Source organism: Oncorhynchus masou, chromosome 31, assembly GCF_036934945.1.
Source record: "Oncorhynchus masou masou isolate Uvic2021 chromosome 31, UVic_Omas_1.1, whole genome shotgun sequence".
Lineage (NCBI taxonomy): Eukaryota > Metazoa > Chordata > Actinopteri > Salmoniformes > Salmonidae > Oncorhynchus > Oncorhynchus masou.
In genome coordinates, this window is record NC_088242.1 from 13,798,250 (window position 1) to 13,812,794 (window position 14,545).

Sequence of the window (14,545 nt, forward strand, 5' to 3'; positions counted from 1 at the left end):
TTTAGAATAAGACTGGAACATAACAAAATGTAGAAAAAGGGAAGGGGTCTGAATACTTTCTGAATGAACTGTATGTCAGGTAAAGTTGACCATTTCCATACGATGCAAGATTCCTTTTGTCTCTTTGTCTCTCTGCTGCATCCTATCGGGTCATTCTACAGAAATAATACATGATACTGTAATAATAATTTATAACATAATATTTAAAGAAACAGACATCTGTGTGAGCCATCTCAGTATCCCATGGTAGCTTTCTGCAAGCAAATTTATTACAAAAAAGGTTACAGTAATCCTTTCCACTCCAGCTAAATGAACCATACACTGACATGATGATGCACTAAAGAATGTCTACTCAGGGCGCCGGGAGCCCCTCTTTAAGGTAAAATGGCACACATCGCTTTAAGTTGACCAAACAAAACAGTATTACCTGCAGGTGCTAAGGAAAGTTGAAGTATTTTAAAGCCTGGATATTGAGGGGTTTCTGCGTGAACTTGCCTTCAACAGTCTTCTCTGTCAGTACATCATTATTTGCAGTGTTTACTATGTGGTAGGCTACATGTATATTGTATTGCCCTTTAAATGCATATTTTGGCAGTACATCATTGCACTTTAAATAGATAATAGATCATTGGTGTCCCACAGAGTAGCGCGATACACCGTTTGTCACACGCATGTCAGCATACAGAAATTACAGTACATTCAGTATCTCTCTCAGAGCACAATGCTGTGCGTTACCATTCATTAGTGTGTAAAAGTGTTAGAACGACCAGACAATGGAGTCTTTTCCATGTTTTCTTCTTCTTTCAGTTTTTTGTACCTCTTCAGGTTTAGCGTCAATAAAATAAAATGATCATAATAATTTGACATTATTCACAGAAAATAAAATACATTAAGACAAATACACAAATACACAAGGCCATTGACATTCCATTCACACTTAATATTAAACCATTTTTTCTCTCAACAGAATATTTAACATCTTCGCAACACTTTAAATAATTAACACATACAACAGTCTCTTGTGTCAGTTCTAGTGTCTCCAGTCTCCATGTGTCTTGTGGAACCAGGAGGGCCACTTTGGGCCAACGGGGCTCCCATAGTTGTCTCAAGGCCAATGACTATCTCTTGGAGGTCTTGGCCAGTTTGCTGGGGGTCAACCTCCTTTGAGGAGTGGGGATTTTGGAGGGTTTGCCTCCGTGTTGACGTGACGATGAGCGGGGTGTGGCCCGACTGGTGTCACCCACCATCTCTGACGTTTCGGAGCACACCGATGCGATATCGGAGATGTCGAAGTCTGAAGCATCGCTTCCCCTCCGGCTGCTGCCTCGGCTACCTGCTTTACTTCCAGGTCGGCTGCCGGATCTTCTCGATTCTGGGGAACAAAAGATTCCGGTATGCTTATTGTCTGGTTACAGCAACTGGCAACTCTGACAGCAGAGCCAAAAAGCAAAGACGTTTAGCAGTTAGAAAGCAGTCACTGCTTTTTGAAAATAATTCTCTCCTCACCAAAGCCTATGGCCTGCCCCCGTGCTTTCATCACAGCAGCATTGATCAGGGTTCCCTGCTCTTCTCCCGACTGGAAACCTTTTCCTGACAAGTATCCAGGGAGACGCAGTTTGCTTCCCTGTATCGGGATGCTCTAGAAAAGACAGAGCATTTGTTGGCATTTAGAAACTAAAAGCTATACAATGGGAAATCAAAGAACAAGACAATACTGTATGTTGTAGTTAAATTGATTATCTACTATAGTACATTGACTCTTATTAACATTGGTAATTATCCTCTAACTAGCATGTTATGCAACGTGGTATTCTGATGAAATCAGATGAAATCCCAGAAACTTCCAATGTAAGGAGTTATTTTGTTGAATGAAAAGTTACATGTTTGATGTTTCAGTAACAACCTAAACCGTTACAGCGGATTAACAGATAAACAGTTGAACATGCAACACAGAACAGCAGTTCAGTTCTTAGTTTGAGTTAGTTAGAGAAGGAAATAGACTGTGTTTTTCTTTTTACAGTCAACAGAGAGAATGACTCATGTTCCACCACAATCACCAGTCAGTACTCTAAAGCATCCTAACTAAAAACCCAACTGACGTCGGAATCTAATAGAAAAACTAATAAACAGCTTATGTGCTCTCTCCAATCACAATTTGCTCTCTACACCATCCCTTGTCCTTAACACTTCAATACTAGTATATCTGTAAGGTTTAAGCAAATAGGGTGGAAGCTCCACCACTCCACTATTTCTACCTATGCAGAGATCCTTCAGCTCATTAAATATTGTGCAGTTAGGGCCAAGGGGAAGGGGTAGGCCTATTTAAAGGTCCGCTCTAGAACCTAAAAGGGTTATTTGGCTGTCTCCATAGGAGAACCCTTTGAAGAATCATTTTTTTGTTCCAGGTAGAAATGTTTGGGTTCCATGTAGAACCCTTTCCACAGAGGATTCTACACGGAACCCAAAAGGGTTCTACCTTGAACCAAAAAGGACTCAGTCGAAGAACTCTATTGGAACGCTTTTCTTTTATAAAAGTGTATAGTAAGAGGTAGTAGTTGTTAGGTTCAGAGCTCTGGAGCGTTTCAGATCCTGTTGATTCACTATACCTCGGAGGATGAACCTTGGCTCTCAAAGGAGTCTGATGATTTTAGAGGACTGGAGGGTTTGCTGTTTGTCAGCCAGGGCTTATCATAATTGCGGGTTATGTGTTGGGGAGTCTGAGGGAATAATGGCAAATCAAACACACAAAAACAGGGATTCAGATGGAGAAATCAACAAAAAAGAGCAGAGGTAGACTAAAATAATAGTTATGATATGACAAAACAAAGGAATTATCAAACTACAAAAAAACCAACATGAAACAACGAAAATGATTTATTTTAAACATACTGTAGATATGGTTGGAAGCATGTTGGGAATGACAGACAAACCGACACACACTATTTCTCTAGAAATGTTTCAAATACAACTAGCTTCCTAAGGTCATCAACCACAAGTCATTATGCAATTTTGCTCTGTTGTCAGTCAAGTTATTAAATGTATTAGCTGTGGAAGAAGAAGTATGTAGTCAAAAGATGAGGCATCCAGAACGTGGACGTCTCTTACCTTGGGTGTGCTGGTCAAGGCTGGGATATTATGCTGGGCCGGACAGCTATGGTTAGAGTTTGACCGGTTGGGAGAGGCAGCTCGTGACGACGGCCGCGACCTACGACCTCTATACCGGAAGCTGGCCATCACCTGAGTGGTGCCTTCTGGGAGAATGAACTTTTCTCGCAGCTCCATGTTTGTCCTTCCTTTGGCTGGGGGGTAAAATATGACAGCATACAGTAAGACATGAGGCATATGCATGTTCGTTGGTGTATGACTGATTGACTAGGTGAACCTAATTCATTTCAGTGGAGTGAGTCAATGGATGATGAGTACCTGCTTTTGGAAAAAGCAGACCAATTGAAATAAATACAGGTTGTTCTCTACACTATTTGTGTTTGGACTATTGTGCAAATAACAGATTGTAAATGACGGACATGCAGTTTCACATCACTTAGCCACACCAGCGAACTCACTGAAAGCATATGGCCCATTAAAGTAAGTATAGTGATTCCTTCAACCAATAGAGAATCATATGAACTTAATCTAACGGATTGACTCTGCACATACAGATCTAGAAAGACAGCCCCTGTCACCCCAACCTCCTGAAACAAAACCAAAGAAAGGTATAATAGCTGACTTTTTCCCCCAACTCATATCTACCAGGGTAGAAAAATCTCTGGTCATCACAAAAAAAGTATGATGGATTCCAGTGGCTTAGAACATCAGCCATAAATAAATAAATTAGACCCCCCCCCCCTAGCCCTTAGGTGGAAACAGTCAATTACTCTTACAGTGATTGTCAACACAAACTTGAAAACAGAATTGCAAAAGAAAAGGTGCACAGAGCCACTGGGTGCTACATGCTGAGAGAGAGAGAGAGAGAGAGAGAGAGAGAGAGAGAGAGAGAGAGAGAGAGAGAGAGAGAGAGAGTGAGAGAACCAAAGAGAGAAAGAGACAGAGAGAGCGGGAGAGAGAACCAGAGAGAGATAAAGAGAGAGAACCAAAGAGAACAGAGAGAAAGAGAGAGAACCAGAGATAAAGAGAGAGAGAACCAGAGATAAAGAGAGAGAGAACTAGAGAGAAACAGAGAGAGAGAGGGAGAGAGAACCAAAGACAGAGAAAGAGGGGGAGAGAGAACCAGAGAGAAGGAGAGAGAACCAGAGAGCGAGAGAAAGAGAGAGAACCAGAGAGAGAAAAAGAGAGAGAACCAGAGAGGAAGAACGAGAGAACCAAAGAGCGAGAGAAAGAGAGAGAGAACCAGAGAGAGAGTGAGAGAGGAGGGGCGAGAGAACCAGAGAGAAAGAGAGAGAGAATCAGAGAGAGGAAGAGAGAGAACCAGAGATAGAGAGAGAGAAAGAAAGAGAGAATCAGAGAGCGAAAGAGAGAGAGAGAGAGCCGCTGTTGGCCTGGAGGTCAGTAAGTAAGAAGCACTTCAGAAGCAGATGATGTGAATCAGCGATAACTACAGCATGCATGAGACCCACAGACTGCTGGATGACAGGCGAGTGTGAGTGGAGTCACTTTATGGGAACGCCATTCACGAGGAGCACTACAACACACCCATAATGTACACACACCCACACTAACACCCGAACACACAGTGATGCAGAAACATACCACTAGGGGGTTCATGGAGCAAGGTGAGAAAGTGTGAGATTTGTTGCCAACCTATAGGAGACTGAGTAATTGAAGAGTTTGATTCCGAGCGCAACATTTTACTCCCGTGGTGATGAACTGGAAAGGAAGGAGTCGGAGCAGTAGGAAGGAATTTTTAGCAGGAACATAGAAATACATAGAAATAGAGAAACCTGACAGGCAGAGGATAAAATAGAACTAGAGAAACCTGACAGGCAGAGGACAATATAGAAATAGAGAAACCTGACAGGCAGAGGACAACAAGCATTCATAACATCACATCAAAATCCGTGGAAATAAATAGTAAATCACCAGTAGCACTGTTATCTAAAAGTAGACAATTAAAACAGAAGTGACACACGATTGATACCGAATCCAGTAATCTGCCTTCATTACAATGAATTGCATTTTATAAAATGTTCCCCTCCAGTGTTCTGCCTGGTATCTTACCTCGACACGGATCGTTCTTTACCAAGAACTCATCCAGAGCCATCCAGCCTCCACCCACGCGCACCATCACAGTACTCCGTAGGATCCGTACCAGACGCAGCTGCTGGGAGTCTCCGAACTGCAGAGGGAGGAGGGAGGACAGAGAGGAAGGTGAGGCCGGGAGTCACTGAGCACTACTCTGCATCAACAACACTGGACAAGACTTGAAGCTGTGCAACATCAGAAACCAGCAGATGCTATAATGTGTTAGGAGGAAGATTCTCCTTCTAGGAGTTTGTGCCTGATTACATTGCATGTTCTGACTGTAGAGTACAACGATTAGTTCTAAATATGAAATATGATTTCAGTAAAAATGGATTTCACTTAATCACTAGATGAGAGGTGACATCATCTGTCTTATGTTTTCTGTCTGGTTTCTATTTTTTGTTGGTCAGCCGAGCCCATTGATTAAGACACAAAGCAATAACATCAAGGTTTCATTCTCAAAGACACAAATGAAAGGGTCAATCCAACTGGTTCTACCTTCTCGGATTGTATTAGTGCATTCATCATTGTCAACAAGGTAGGATTGGTTTGTGACTTGTGAAATTGTGATACATTGATTTGTAATTGAGGTGAAATGGGTAACACTTTACTTCATACCCCCTGTCAACAGGCTTATCGTAGCCTACATACATCAGTCATAATCATGATATAACAACTGGCATCTAGACATGACTGGCTAGGGCATCTGTTGTTAATATCAATGTTATGACAATGTTATGTTTGATTTGATTTGATTTAAGTCATTTAGCAGACGCTCTTATCCAGAGCGACTTACAAATTGGTGAATTCACCTTCTGACATCCAGTGGAACAGCCACTTTACAATAGTGCATCTAAATCATTTAAGGGGGGGGGGGAGAAGGATTACTTATCCTATCCTAGGTATTCCTATGTATCCCTTATGATTAAGTTTGAAGTAAATAATTAGTAAGTGAATAATTTGTTACAAAGGGTTGCAATATTTGTATTAATCTCTAATATTGGAATGTTTTCTCATTATTTTGTCTCATTTTCACCTGGGAATTCTTGTAACAGGCTTTATCATATAAAGACCATTAGGCAGAAGAGAGGATCTTCCACCACTAGGGGGCACTATAGTGTTGTGGCTTATCCTTACCTTTATTAGGGACACAGTTTTATTCCTGAATACTATGGGATATTTGCATGTATCTTGCAAAGCTTTCAAACAAGCCTGACATGGAGGGTGAACAAACAGCCAAGCGTCATGAGGTGAGGTCACCCAGTTGGATATGGCCATGGGGTTAGCAGATTTGACAACACAACAATCACGGCCTCATGCTTTCCATCAAACATTATCACGTCATATAAAAGAAATGGACAAAACAGACAAAATCTCCTGCAAAACCAACAACGTGACAGCTGCACTTTCTATCAGTACAGTACAAACCACCATAGTCATAGAGGATGCATTGACATTGATGCAGGAACCAATGCTTCAATGGGACACTGAGGGACAACATGGGGGATGGCATTTAATAGTCTCTCTCTAGTCAACCACAGTGTAACAATCAGACATGACCACACACTGATGAGCCTGCAGTTAGGTGCCTATTGTCACTTGAATTCATCAAACTGTGATTCCCAGAATGATTGAATGCCACTGGTGAATTGTGTGATTGAGTACAGTAAAGGTGATGATTTGAATGATCTGAAGAATAGTCACGAGAAGAATGGCCATTTACCAGAATACAGCTTTCCAAAACCGCAACGTGTAGGTGGGGTGTTAGATTTTGACTGTCCCTGCTTGTTATAATCTCATCGTCATGTAAGCAGTGAACCAGACCAAACTGTCAAAAGAATTGTTTCAGTTGATTTTGAGTAATAAATTAATACAAACTGGTGCAGAAGACACACAAAATATATATGTACAGTGTATATATGTTTCCCCCTATATAGTAATTCTCCTCAGCAACACCCATCATCGTTTTACATCCATATGGCCCATGAGTTATGTAGTATTGCAACATGCATTTCTTTGCACATTAGAACTGAATAAATAAAAACAAGCAGGGTAAAACCCTAACAATGGAAAGGCGTTTAGCCAGCTTTGAATGCTGTCACACAAAGACATGTCAGCCATTATTTAGACAATTCATTTCCAGGAAATAAAAGAGAAGCAACAGACAAGCACACATTAAAATAACTATAAATCCCAAACTGGCTAAGGGTTCAATTAATGCACATAGAGAGATAAGATTTGTGTGGAATAGTGTTGGGCTAGAAAACCTATTCTTTCTTATTTGAAATGCAAAAGCATCAAGGAATAAGAGGAAATAATTGAATCAGCTTGAATTTTTACTTCAAAGCATTATAACACTTAACTGCTTTAAATGCTCTTTAGTAATGATCATAAGGTCGATCTTATTACTCCTTATCTAAATAAGAATGTTACTGCCACTAGGTTTACCTGCACAATCAACCAGCGCAGGCAACATTTACAAAGGTGCGTTTATGACTCTGTGGCCATTTCATTCTTGGCATGACCCAAAAGGGTTTATTTCATTCCACTGTCCTTCCTAGCAGGCTACTACTATGTGAATGGTCCTCCACTGCACCACTCATAGGCACCAGCTGCTTTCCCACGCCAGCCAGCCAGACCTATATCCCATATCCCAACTACTTATGCCAGTGGAACTACGCACACAGTTAATGTTATTATCATAGACTAATTAACAACTAAACAAAAGTTGGCCTTTTCAGGATCGAGTGACTGCAAAGGTCTGAAAGCATTATTACTGTCTGCTGAAGCTACTTCTGAGTTCCATTCTGATGACATGGAAGACTCTTGGCAAAATGTTCATGTTAATTGGAAAAGAAACATGGCCAACAAAAAGGTTAGGAGGCGTTGATGAGGGCACAGCACCACATAACAGACAACAAAAATATGTACCTGATTTCCAAGGTAGAACTGGGCATGGGAGGAACAATGAAAAGATTCACATTAGTTTCTCAGAGAGCAAACGTTTCACTATAAACCATACAAATTGGATAGGACATTATATAACAGTGAAGGTCATGTGTTGGTTCTAGAAATATCCTCTTACCCTGTATTTGTTGGCACCAATTTGCTCAACTTGGAATCGTTTAGGACACTTGCATTTTGCCACTTGGCGTGTAACCTATAAAGAATGAAATTATTTAGACATGTTTTACAATGAAGACAGGTAATACTGTACATATAGTCTGAGTTACAACACATGTAGTACCTCATCTTCAATTTTGTCTGCATCTGTGAGGGGTTTGTATGCCTCTTTGTTGGGGTGAAGGGCAGCCACAAACTCATAGTAGTCAATATAGCCGTCACCATCCCGGTCGAATATGTCTGCCACCGCACTCATCTCCAGCCGACTGGTGGGGAATTCTGGGACGCAAAATAAAAAACAGCCGTAAGAATTCTCTGATTTCTTGGACACTTGACACTCCAGTACACTAGTGTACTGATCTGGGCCCAGATTCACAAAACACTTCTTACGCAAAAACGTCATAAGAAGATTCATAAGTGCAATTCCTCAACAATATCTTAAGATTAAGTGATTTTATTATTATTATTATTCTCAAATCTTCTTACAAATCTTCTTAAGATGTTTGTTGCTAGGCAACCGTTTTAGCCAGCTATCCAGTTAGCAATGACAATAATTTTAGCATATTTCATACTGAGATTACTGTTCTAAAACATGTTCTTGGGTTTAAAATAATCAATACATGTTCAATTACTTTGATTTTCTTTTTCTCTCTCTGCCCTGAGTTTAAGACAAGGGCTTAGCTATCTTGGAATTAAGAACATTTCCAAGAATCTAATTTCTTCTTAACTTTTTGCTTACAGAGAAACATAAGAAATAGCACAAGAACATTTCCAAGAACCTTTGTGAGGAATGGTAACTTTGCTTAACATTTCTTCTTAAGAAGGTTTTTTGAATCTAGGCCCTGAACTGTACTATGCTGGCTCTGATATTTTCTTTTCACATTGTTCTTTCCAGCATACAGTACCTTCAGAACGTATTCCTACCCCTTGACTTATTCCACAGCCTGAATATAGAAACCGGAATAAATTGCTTTTTTCTCTCACCCATCTACACACAATACAAGTTTATGCAAGGGTGCAATGCATTATGGGCATTGTAGTTAATTACCACATTTTCGGCACTAAACTACAATATGTAGAATATTGGCCATTGGAAACTGCAACTCCCTACATCACAGCGCAGTTCAGGCTTGATCTGATTTATCACTATAGAAACTGCAATTTGAGCGCCCCCGAAAAGAAACTGAGCTACATGGAAATAATTGAACTGACGTCAGTCAATTATTAGTTTTAAAACTGGAACAATTATAGAAATTCCGGTAAATCGCTCAGCACTGGTTAGTATTGTGGATTATCCTCAGTTTTCTCCTATCACAGCCATTCTGTAACTGTGTAACTATGTTAAATTCATCATTGGCCTCATGGTCAAATCCCTGAGCGGTTTCCTTCCTCTCCGGCAACTGAGATAGGAAGGACGCCTGTATCTTTGTAATGACTGGGTGTATTGATACACCATCCAAAGGGCAATTAATAAATTCACCATGCTCAAAGAGATAGATTTTTTTTTTACCCATCTACCAATAGGTGCCCTTCTTTGCAAAACCTCCCTGGTCTTTGTGGTTGAATCTGTGTTTGAAATTCACTGCTCAACTGAGGGATGTTACAGATAATTGTATGTGTGGAGTACAAAGATGAGGTAGTCATTCAAAAATCATGTTATACACTATTACTGTACACAGAGTGAGTCCATGCAACTTATTATGTGACTAGTTAAGCACATTTTTACTCATGAACTTATTTAGGCTTGCCATTACAAAGGGGTTGAATACTTATCGACTCAAGACATTTCAGTTTAAAATGTTTAATTAATTTGTAAAAATGTCTAAAAACACAATTCCACTGTGACATTATGGGGTATTGTGTGTAGGCCTGCAACACAAAATCTAAATTGTATAAATGTTTAATTCAGGCTGTAACTGAAACTCGAAAAAGTCAAAGGGTGTGAATACTTTCTGAAGGCACTGTAGTTACAACATCTATGGTTAAAGTGTAAACAGGCCAGCCCAGTACGGCTCAGCTTGGCATGGCTCTGTAATGTGAAGCGTATATAGATATAGGATCTTAATTTAACACCCGTTGTTGCAGGAAAACTACTGCACAGCGGGAAATGCAAACAGAGTGTAATCAAGGTTTAAAAAGGCTTTTAGGTAATGACATCACAATGTATTTGAAATGTATGTCTATCTTTATTTGATTTTCATGTTTCCCCCACAGCTCCCTCTGCTGGGATCTCTTGATTGGGCCAATACTGACTGGGAATGTATAATTATGCCCACCTGTGAGGTCTTTATGTTCTGACATTGATTGCCATTGCCTTGCTCCCTGAAGAAGGGCTCATACCCCTAAAGTTCGTAATATGTCAATTTAAGTTTATTTACCAGAGTGCTGTTCTATTTCTGTTTTTTTGCATTAATTATAATCAACACAATAATTCAAATTTCCTGATGCTGCAGGATTCTTTTCCTGCTGTGAGAAATTGGTCAAATTAAAATCCTACACCTGTAACTGACTCTATACACTACTGATCCTACTATCCTGGTAATGTGAAGAGGTTATAGGTCTTAACAGAACTATGACTTACTGGAGGAGAGGATGCCTTCTATGAATTCCTGTCTGGTGACCTTTCCATCCTGATCCTTGTCGATGCGTCTGAAGAAGTCCATGACACGCGACTTCTTATGGTTCATCCATCGCATGTAGCGCTTTCGCCACACGTCAAAGTCGAAGTTGGCAAATTCCTTCAGCTGAAAGAAAATCAAGCACTATACATTATACACCATGCTATACATTGTATTGAGCATAGTGATGGTACGGACATTAACAAGCTAGCTAGCTTATTGTAATTCCTGAATGTCTCCATGAAGCAAATAAAGTAATTAACATGATTGTTTTTGAGTTTATTCATTCTTGCTCACAGATAAAACTGAAGAAAATGCAGAATTTACATTACTAATAATTGCAAAACACTCTTTTAAAATATATAACCCTTTATACATGACATGAATAGAATATTGAAGCATTACAGGACATTTTTCATAAGCTAACAGAGCTTTAAATGATCTACCTCCTCAAGTCTGTCCATGGCATCATTGAGTTTCCTCCTCCTGTCCAGGGCCAGTAGCCACACCTGCTGCCACTTGCTGACCAATAGGTTGACCCTGGGGTTCTTGGTCTCTATGGGAGGCTGTGAAGATGGGTACATGGCTTGTGTGGGAGAACGCTTTCCTGTAGATGAAACACAACCTGTTTAGTGATACTGCTATTCCATTGTATAACTTTGGTTCCATACCAAAAATAACAGGAATTATATAATTTGGGGGACATAACACACAGAGAGAATAGGAGGTACTGTATGAGGATGATGTGTCAGGGTGAAGGGAGTTCCTCAGAGCTGGGCCAGATGGCTGAGTTCAGAGCCTTTAGGGGGGTCCTGGTAGGGGTACATACTTCCACCTCTTCCTTTCTCCAGGACAGGGATATGGGACTGGCTGGCAGGCTCGCTCCCGACCACAGCCTTTCTCTTGTGTGTCTTCGTGACCTTGTCAACATCTGGTTGCTTCCGGGTCATTTCCTCCATGAATGTCTGCATTGCCACCCAGAAAAAAACATATTTTTCAGTGTGTACTGTATACTGTACTCACTTCAAAGGTAATGTACTGCATGCAGAGTACACATACAGTAACTCATGTTATTAGACAGAGTGAGCTACTCTGCCTACAATAGCATCTTGTATTAACATTTCTAGTACTACTAGCCATGTAGTGAACAGCATTGATATTGCATGCAGTGGAGAATGTTTGGTCAACCAAGCACCAAGTAATACACCAAACTCTTAACATCCTTTAATAAAGAAGGATGACACTGTCAAACACTTGGTCATACGCTACCTGGTGTTCAGCGATGAGGGATTTGACCTCGTCTATCTCTTGAGGGATGACCTCCTTGTCCTTGTCATTGAGTGTGGTCTCAGCCCACTGCAGCCAGCCCAAAAGACCCTCCAGCAGCTCCTTCGTGGCCAGCAGATCACCGAGGGCCATGGCCAGGCGCTGCTGGTGCTGTCGCGCCCACGCCTGGACCTAACATGGCGAAACATGAATAATACATTTAATAGGTCTACATCTGGTCATTTAGCAGATGCTTTTATCCAAAGTGATTCACAGTTGAAAGTGATACATGTTCAGTAATATGTGGTCCATGCTGAATCAAGACCACAACTCCAGTGTTGCCAGCACCATGCTCAAACCCACTGAGACATTGGAACAACCTAGTGCTAAGTAGTTTGTCCACATAGGGGAACCCTTTTTAGGTGCCCTTTGCAGAGGGTTCTACCTAGCACCCCCTATGTAGGGTTCTTAACAGAACCCCCTGTAAAATAGTTCTACATAGAACACTCTATGAAGGGTACTGCCTAGAACTCTCTATGAAGTGTTCGATCAAGAACCCTGTTCTTCCTATAACCATCTATGAAGGATTCTACCTGGCTTGCAAAGTGATGCAAAATTCCTACTGCCAGAGTGAGGATATCCAGAATGACTGCCAGGATAGGGAATATTGATTAATGGAACTACCTAAAATATCTAAACTAGGACAACAATCTCAGTAATGGGTGCAATAAGTATAACTACTAACAGATTGGATTAGTTTATACAAATGTATGATATTTATTTTTGTGTAACACAAGATTAATCAACCAATCAATGTATTTGCAAATACACAGCCATTGAAACAAACAATTCTGAAAATAATTCTGCAATAGAGCATGCTGGGAAATATGATAATGATTGGCGTGGTTTTTAGTGTTTTACTCCAAACAGAGAGAAAATGAAAAATCAACACTAGGAAAATACCAGATAGGGAAGGGAAAGGGGATATCTACTCAGTTGGGAAACTAAATGCATTCAACCGAAATGTGTCTTCCACATTTAACCCAGTCCGATACAGTACATACATAAATATACCCACATAGAGTTTAAAACATTCTCACACGTATCTTTTGAAATGTATCAGTTTACTCAAATTCCTGATGTTAAAGTTTAAACACTGAGGTAACCATTAATGCGCAGACACAATGTAAAAGAAAGAGAAAAATATACAATAGAAAAGGTTATTCAGACTCAGAAGGGTACTATGTAGAACCCTTCCTACCTTCCAAAGAATCCTTCTTGCCTTCCAAACAATCATCTAAGAACCATTTCTTTCAAAAACGGTTCTTCTGGTGAAAACAGTTCTTGGTAGAACCCAATCCCTCCGCAACGGACCCTTTTGGAACCCTTTTTTCTAAGAGTGTATTATTTTGACCCCCAACAACAAGATCTACATTCAAGGCTACATTACACTTTGTCTATGGTTAGTTACAGCCAAGTGACAAAGTAATGTATCGGTATGATTGAGAAACGTGATGAAACATTCTGCCAAGCATTGAGGTTATGCAAGTGATATGTAAGGAGTTGGCAGACTGCTTTGCCATGATATAGGCCTATGATCTGTCATCCTCCAGTATGACGCACAGCAGACTGGCAAGTAAGTGTTCACTGACCTCCTCGAACCGGGCTTTAATGATGGTGTTCCAGTGTTTGATGGTGGTGATAGAGTCTGGGTGGCAGATGGTCAAGATAGCCTCCCCCATACTGGTGGCTTTGTTCAGGCCCACTCTCTTCTCCTCCTGTTTCTTCATGAACTCCTGAAAGAGAACCGTTGGTTTCCATTAGCAATCGGCAATGTTTGTGGCAAAACGTAGCAGCCAACTAGTAATTTCTCTGTTCCTCTGTCAATACCTGATCAAGTGGAGATGAAGAAAGTCATGCTATGTGAAGTCAGGGGAGACTATTTTAGATCCAGTGAGATCATGCTTGAGAAAAACTCAATATTGTGAAGTAGTTGGCACGGACCAGCAAACCACGATCTAAAATCCATTTATGGCATTTCTACTTTTACTGGCGAGCTTGACAGACGTGTGGAGACAGTCAAAGTGAAGTGTGTTTTAAACATCAACAATACATTATGAGAAAGCCTCATCAGAAAAGAATGATGAAACATACCCACAGTCTCTGCAAATAGCAGCCTGAACTGCCACATGGTTGAGCTAGGTACTAGTTTGCTTTACAATTCAAATGGTTCCATGCAAGCCCCACCCCTACAGTATATACAAACCTTTAAACAGCCCAAAACAACTTCATCTATGACCAGATATTGCATTTCACATTTGGTGTAATTTTAACTATTG

The 14,545-nt window shown here is 40.5% G+C and overlaps 1 protein-coding gene across 1 annotated transcript in view; it reads right to left on the minus strand.

Moving 5' to 3' along the window:
* Positions 1-233: 233 nt before the first annotated feature.
* LOC135523470 (dystonin-like) overlaps positions 234-14,545 on the minus strand; it is a 210,139-nt gene continuing 195,827 nt past the window's right edge. Inside the window, exons 90-104 of the mRNA XM_064950162.1 lie at positions 13,859-14,002; positions 12,210-12,398; positions 11,770-11,905; positions 11,387-11,547; positions 10,904-11,066; positions 8,447-8,601; positions 8,285-8,359; positions 8,131-8,148; positions 6,923-7,027; positions 5,176-5,293; positions 4,759-4,824; positions 3,106-3,299; positions 2,607-2,717; positions 1,507-1,639; positions 234-1,372 (exon numbers count right to left, since the gene is read on the minus strand). Coding sequence (XP_064806234.1) covers positions 1,119-1,372; positions 1,507-1,639; positions 2,607-2,717; positions 3,106-3,299; positions 4,759-4,824; positions 5,176-5,293; positions 6,923-7,027; positions 8,131-8,148; positions 8,285-8,359; positions 8,447-8,601; positions 10,904-11,066; positions 11,387-11,547; positions 11,770-11,905; positions 12,210-12,398; positions 13,859-14,002 — 2,022 coding nt within the window. The 3' untranslated portion in view covers positions 234-1,118. The remainder of the gene's footprint in view (positions 1,373-1,506; positions 1,640-2,606; positions 2,718-3,105; positions 3,300-4,758; positions 4,825-5,175; positions 5,294-6,922; positions 7,028-8,130; positions 8,149-8,284; positions 8,360-8,446; positions 8,602-10,903; positions 11,067-11,386; positions 11,548-11,769; positions 11,906-12,209; positions 12,399-13,858; positions 14,003-14,545) is intronic.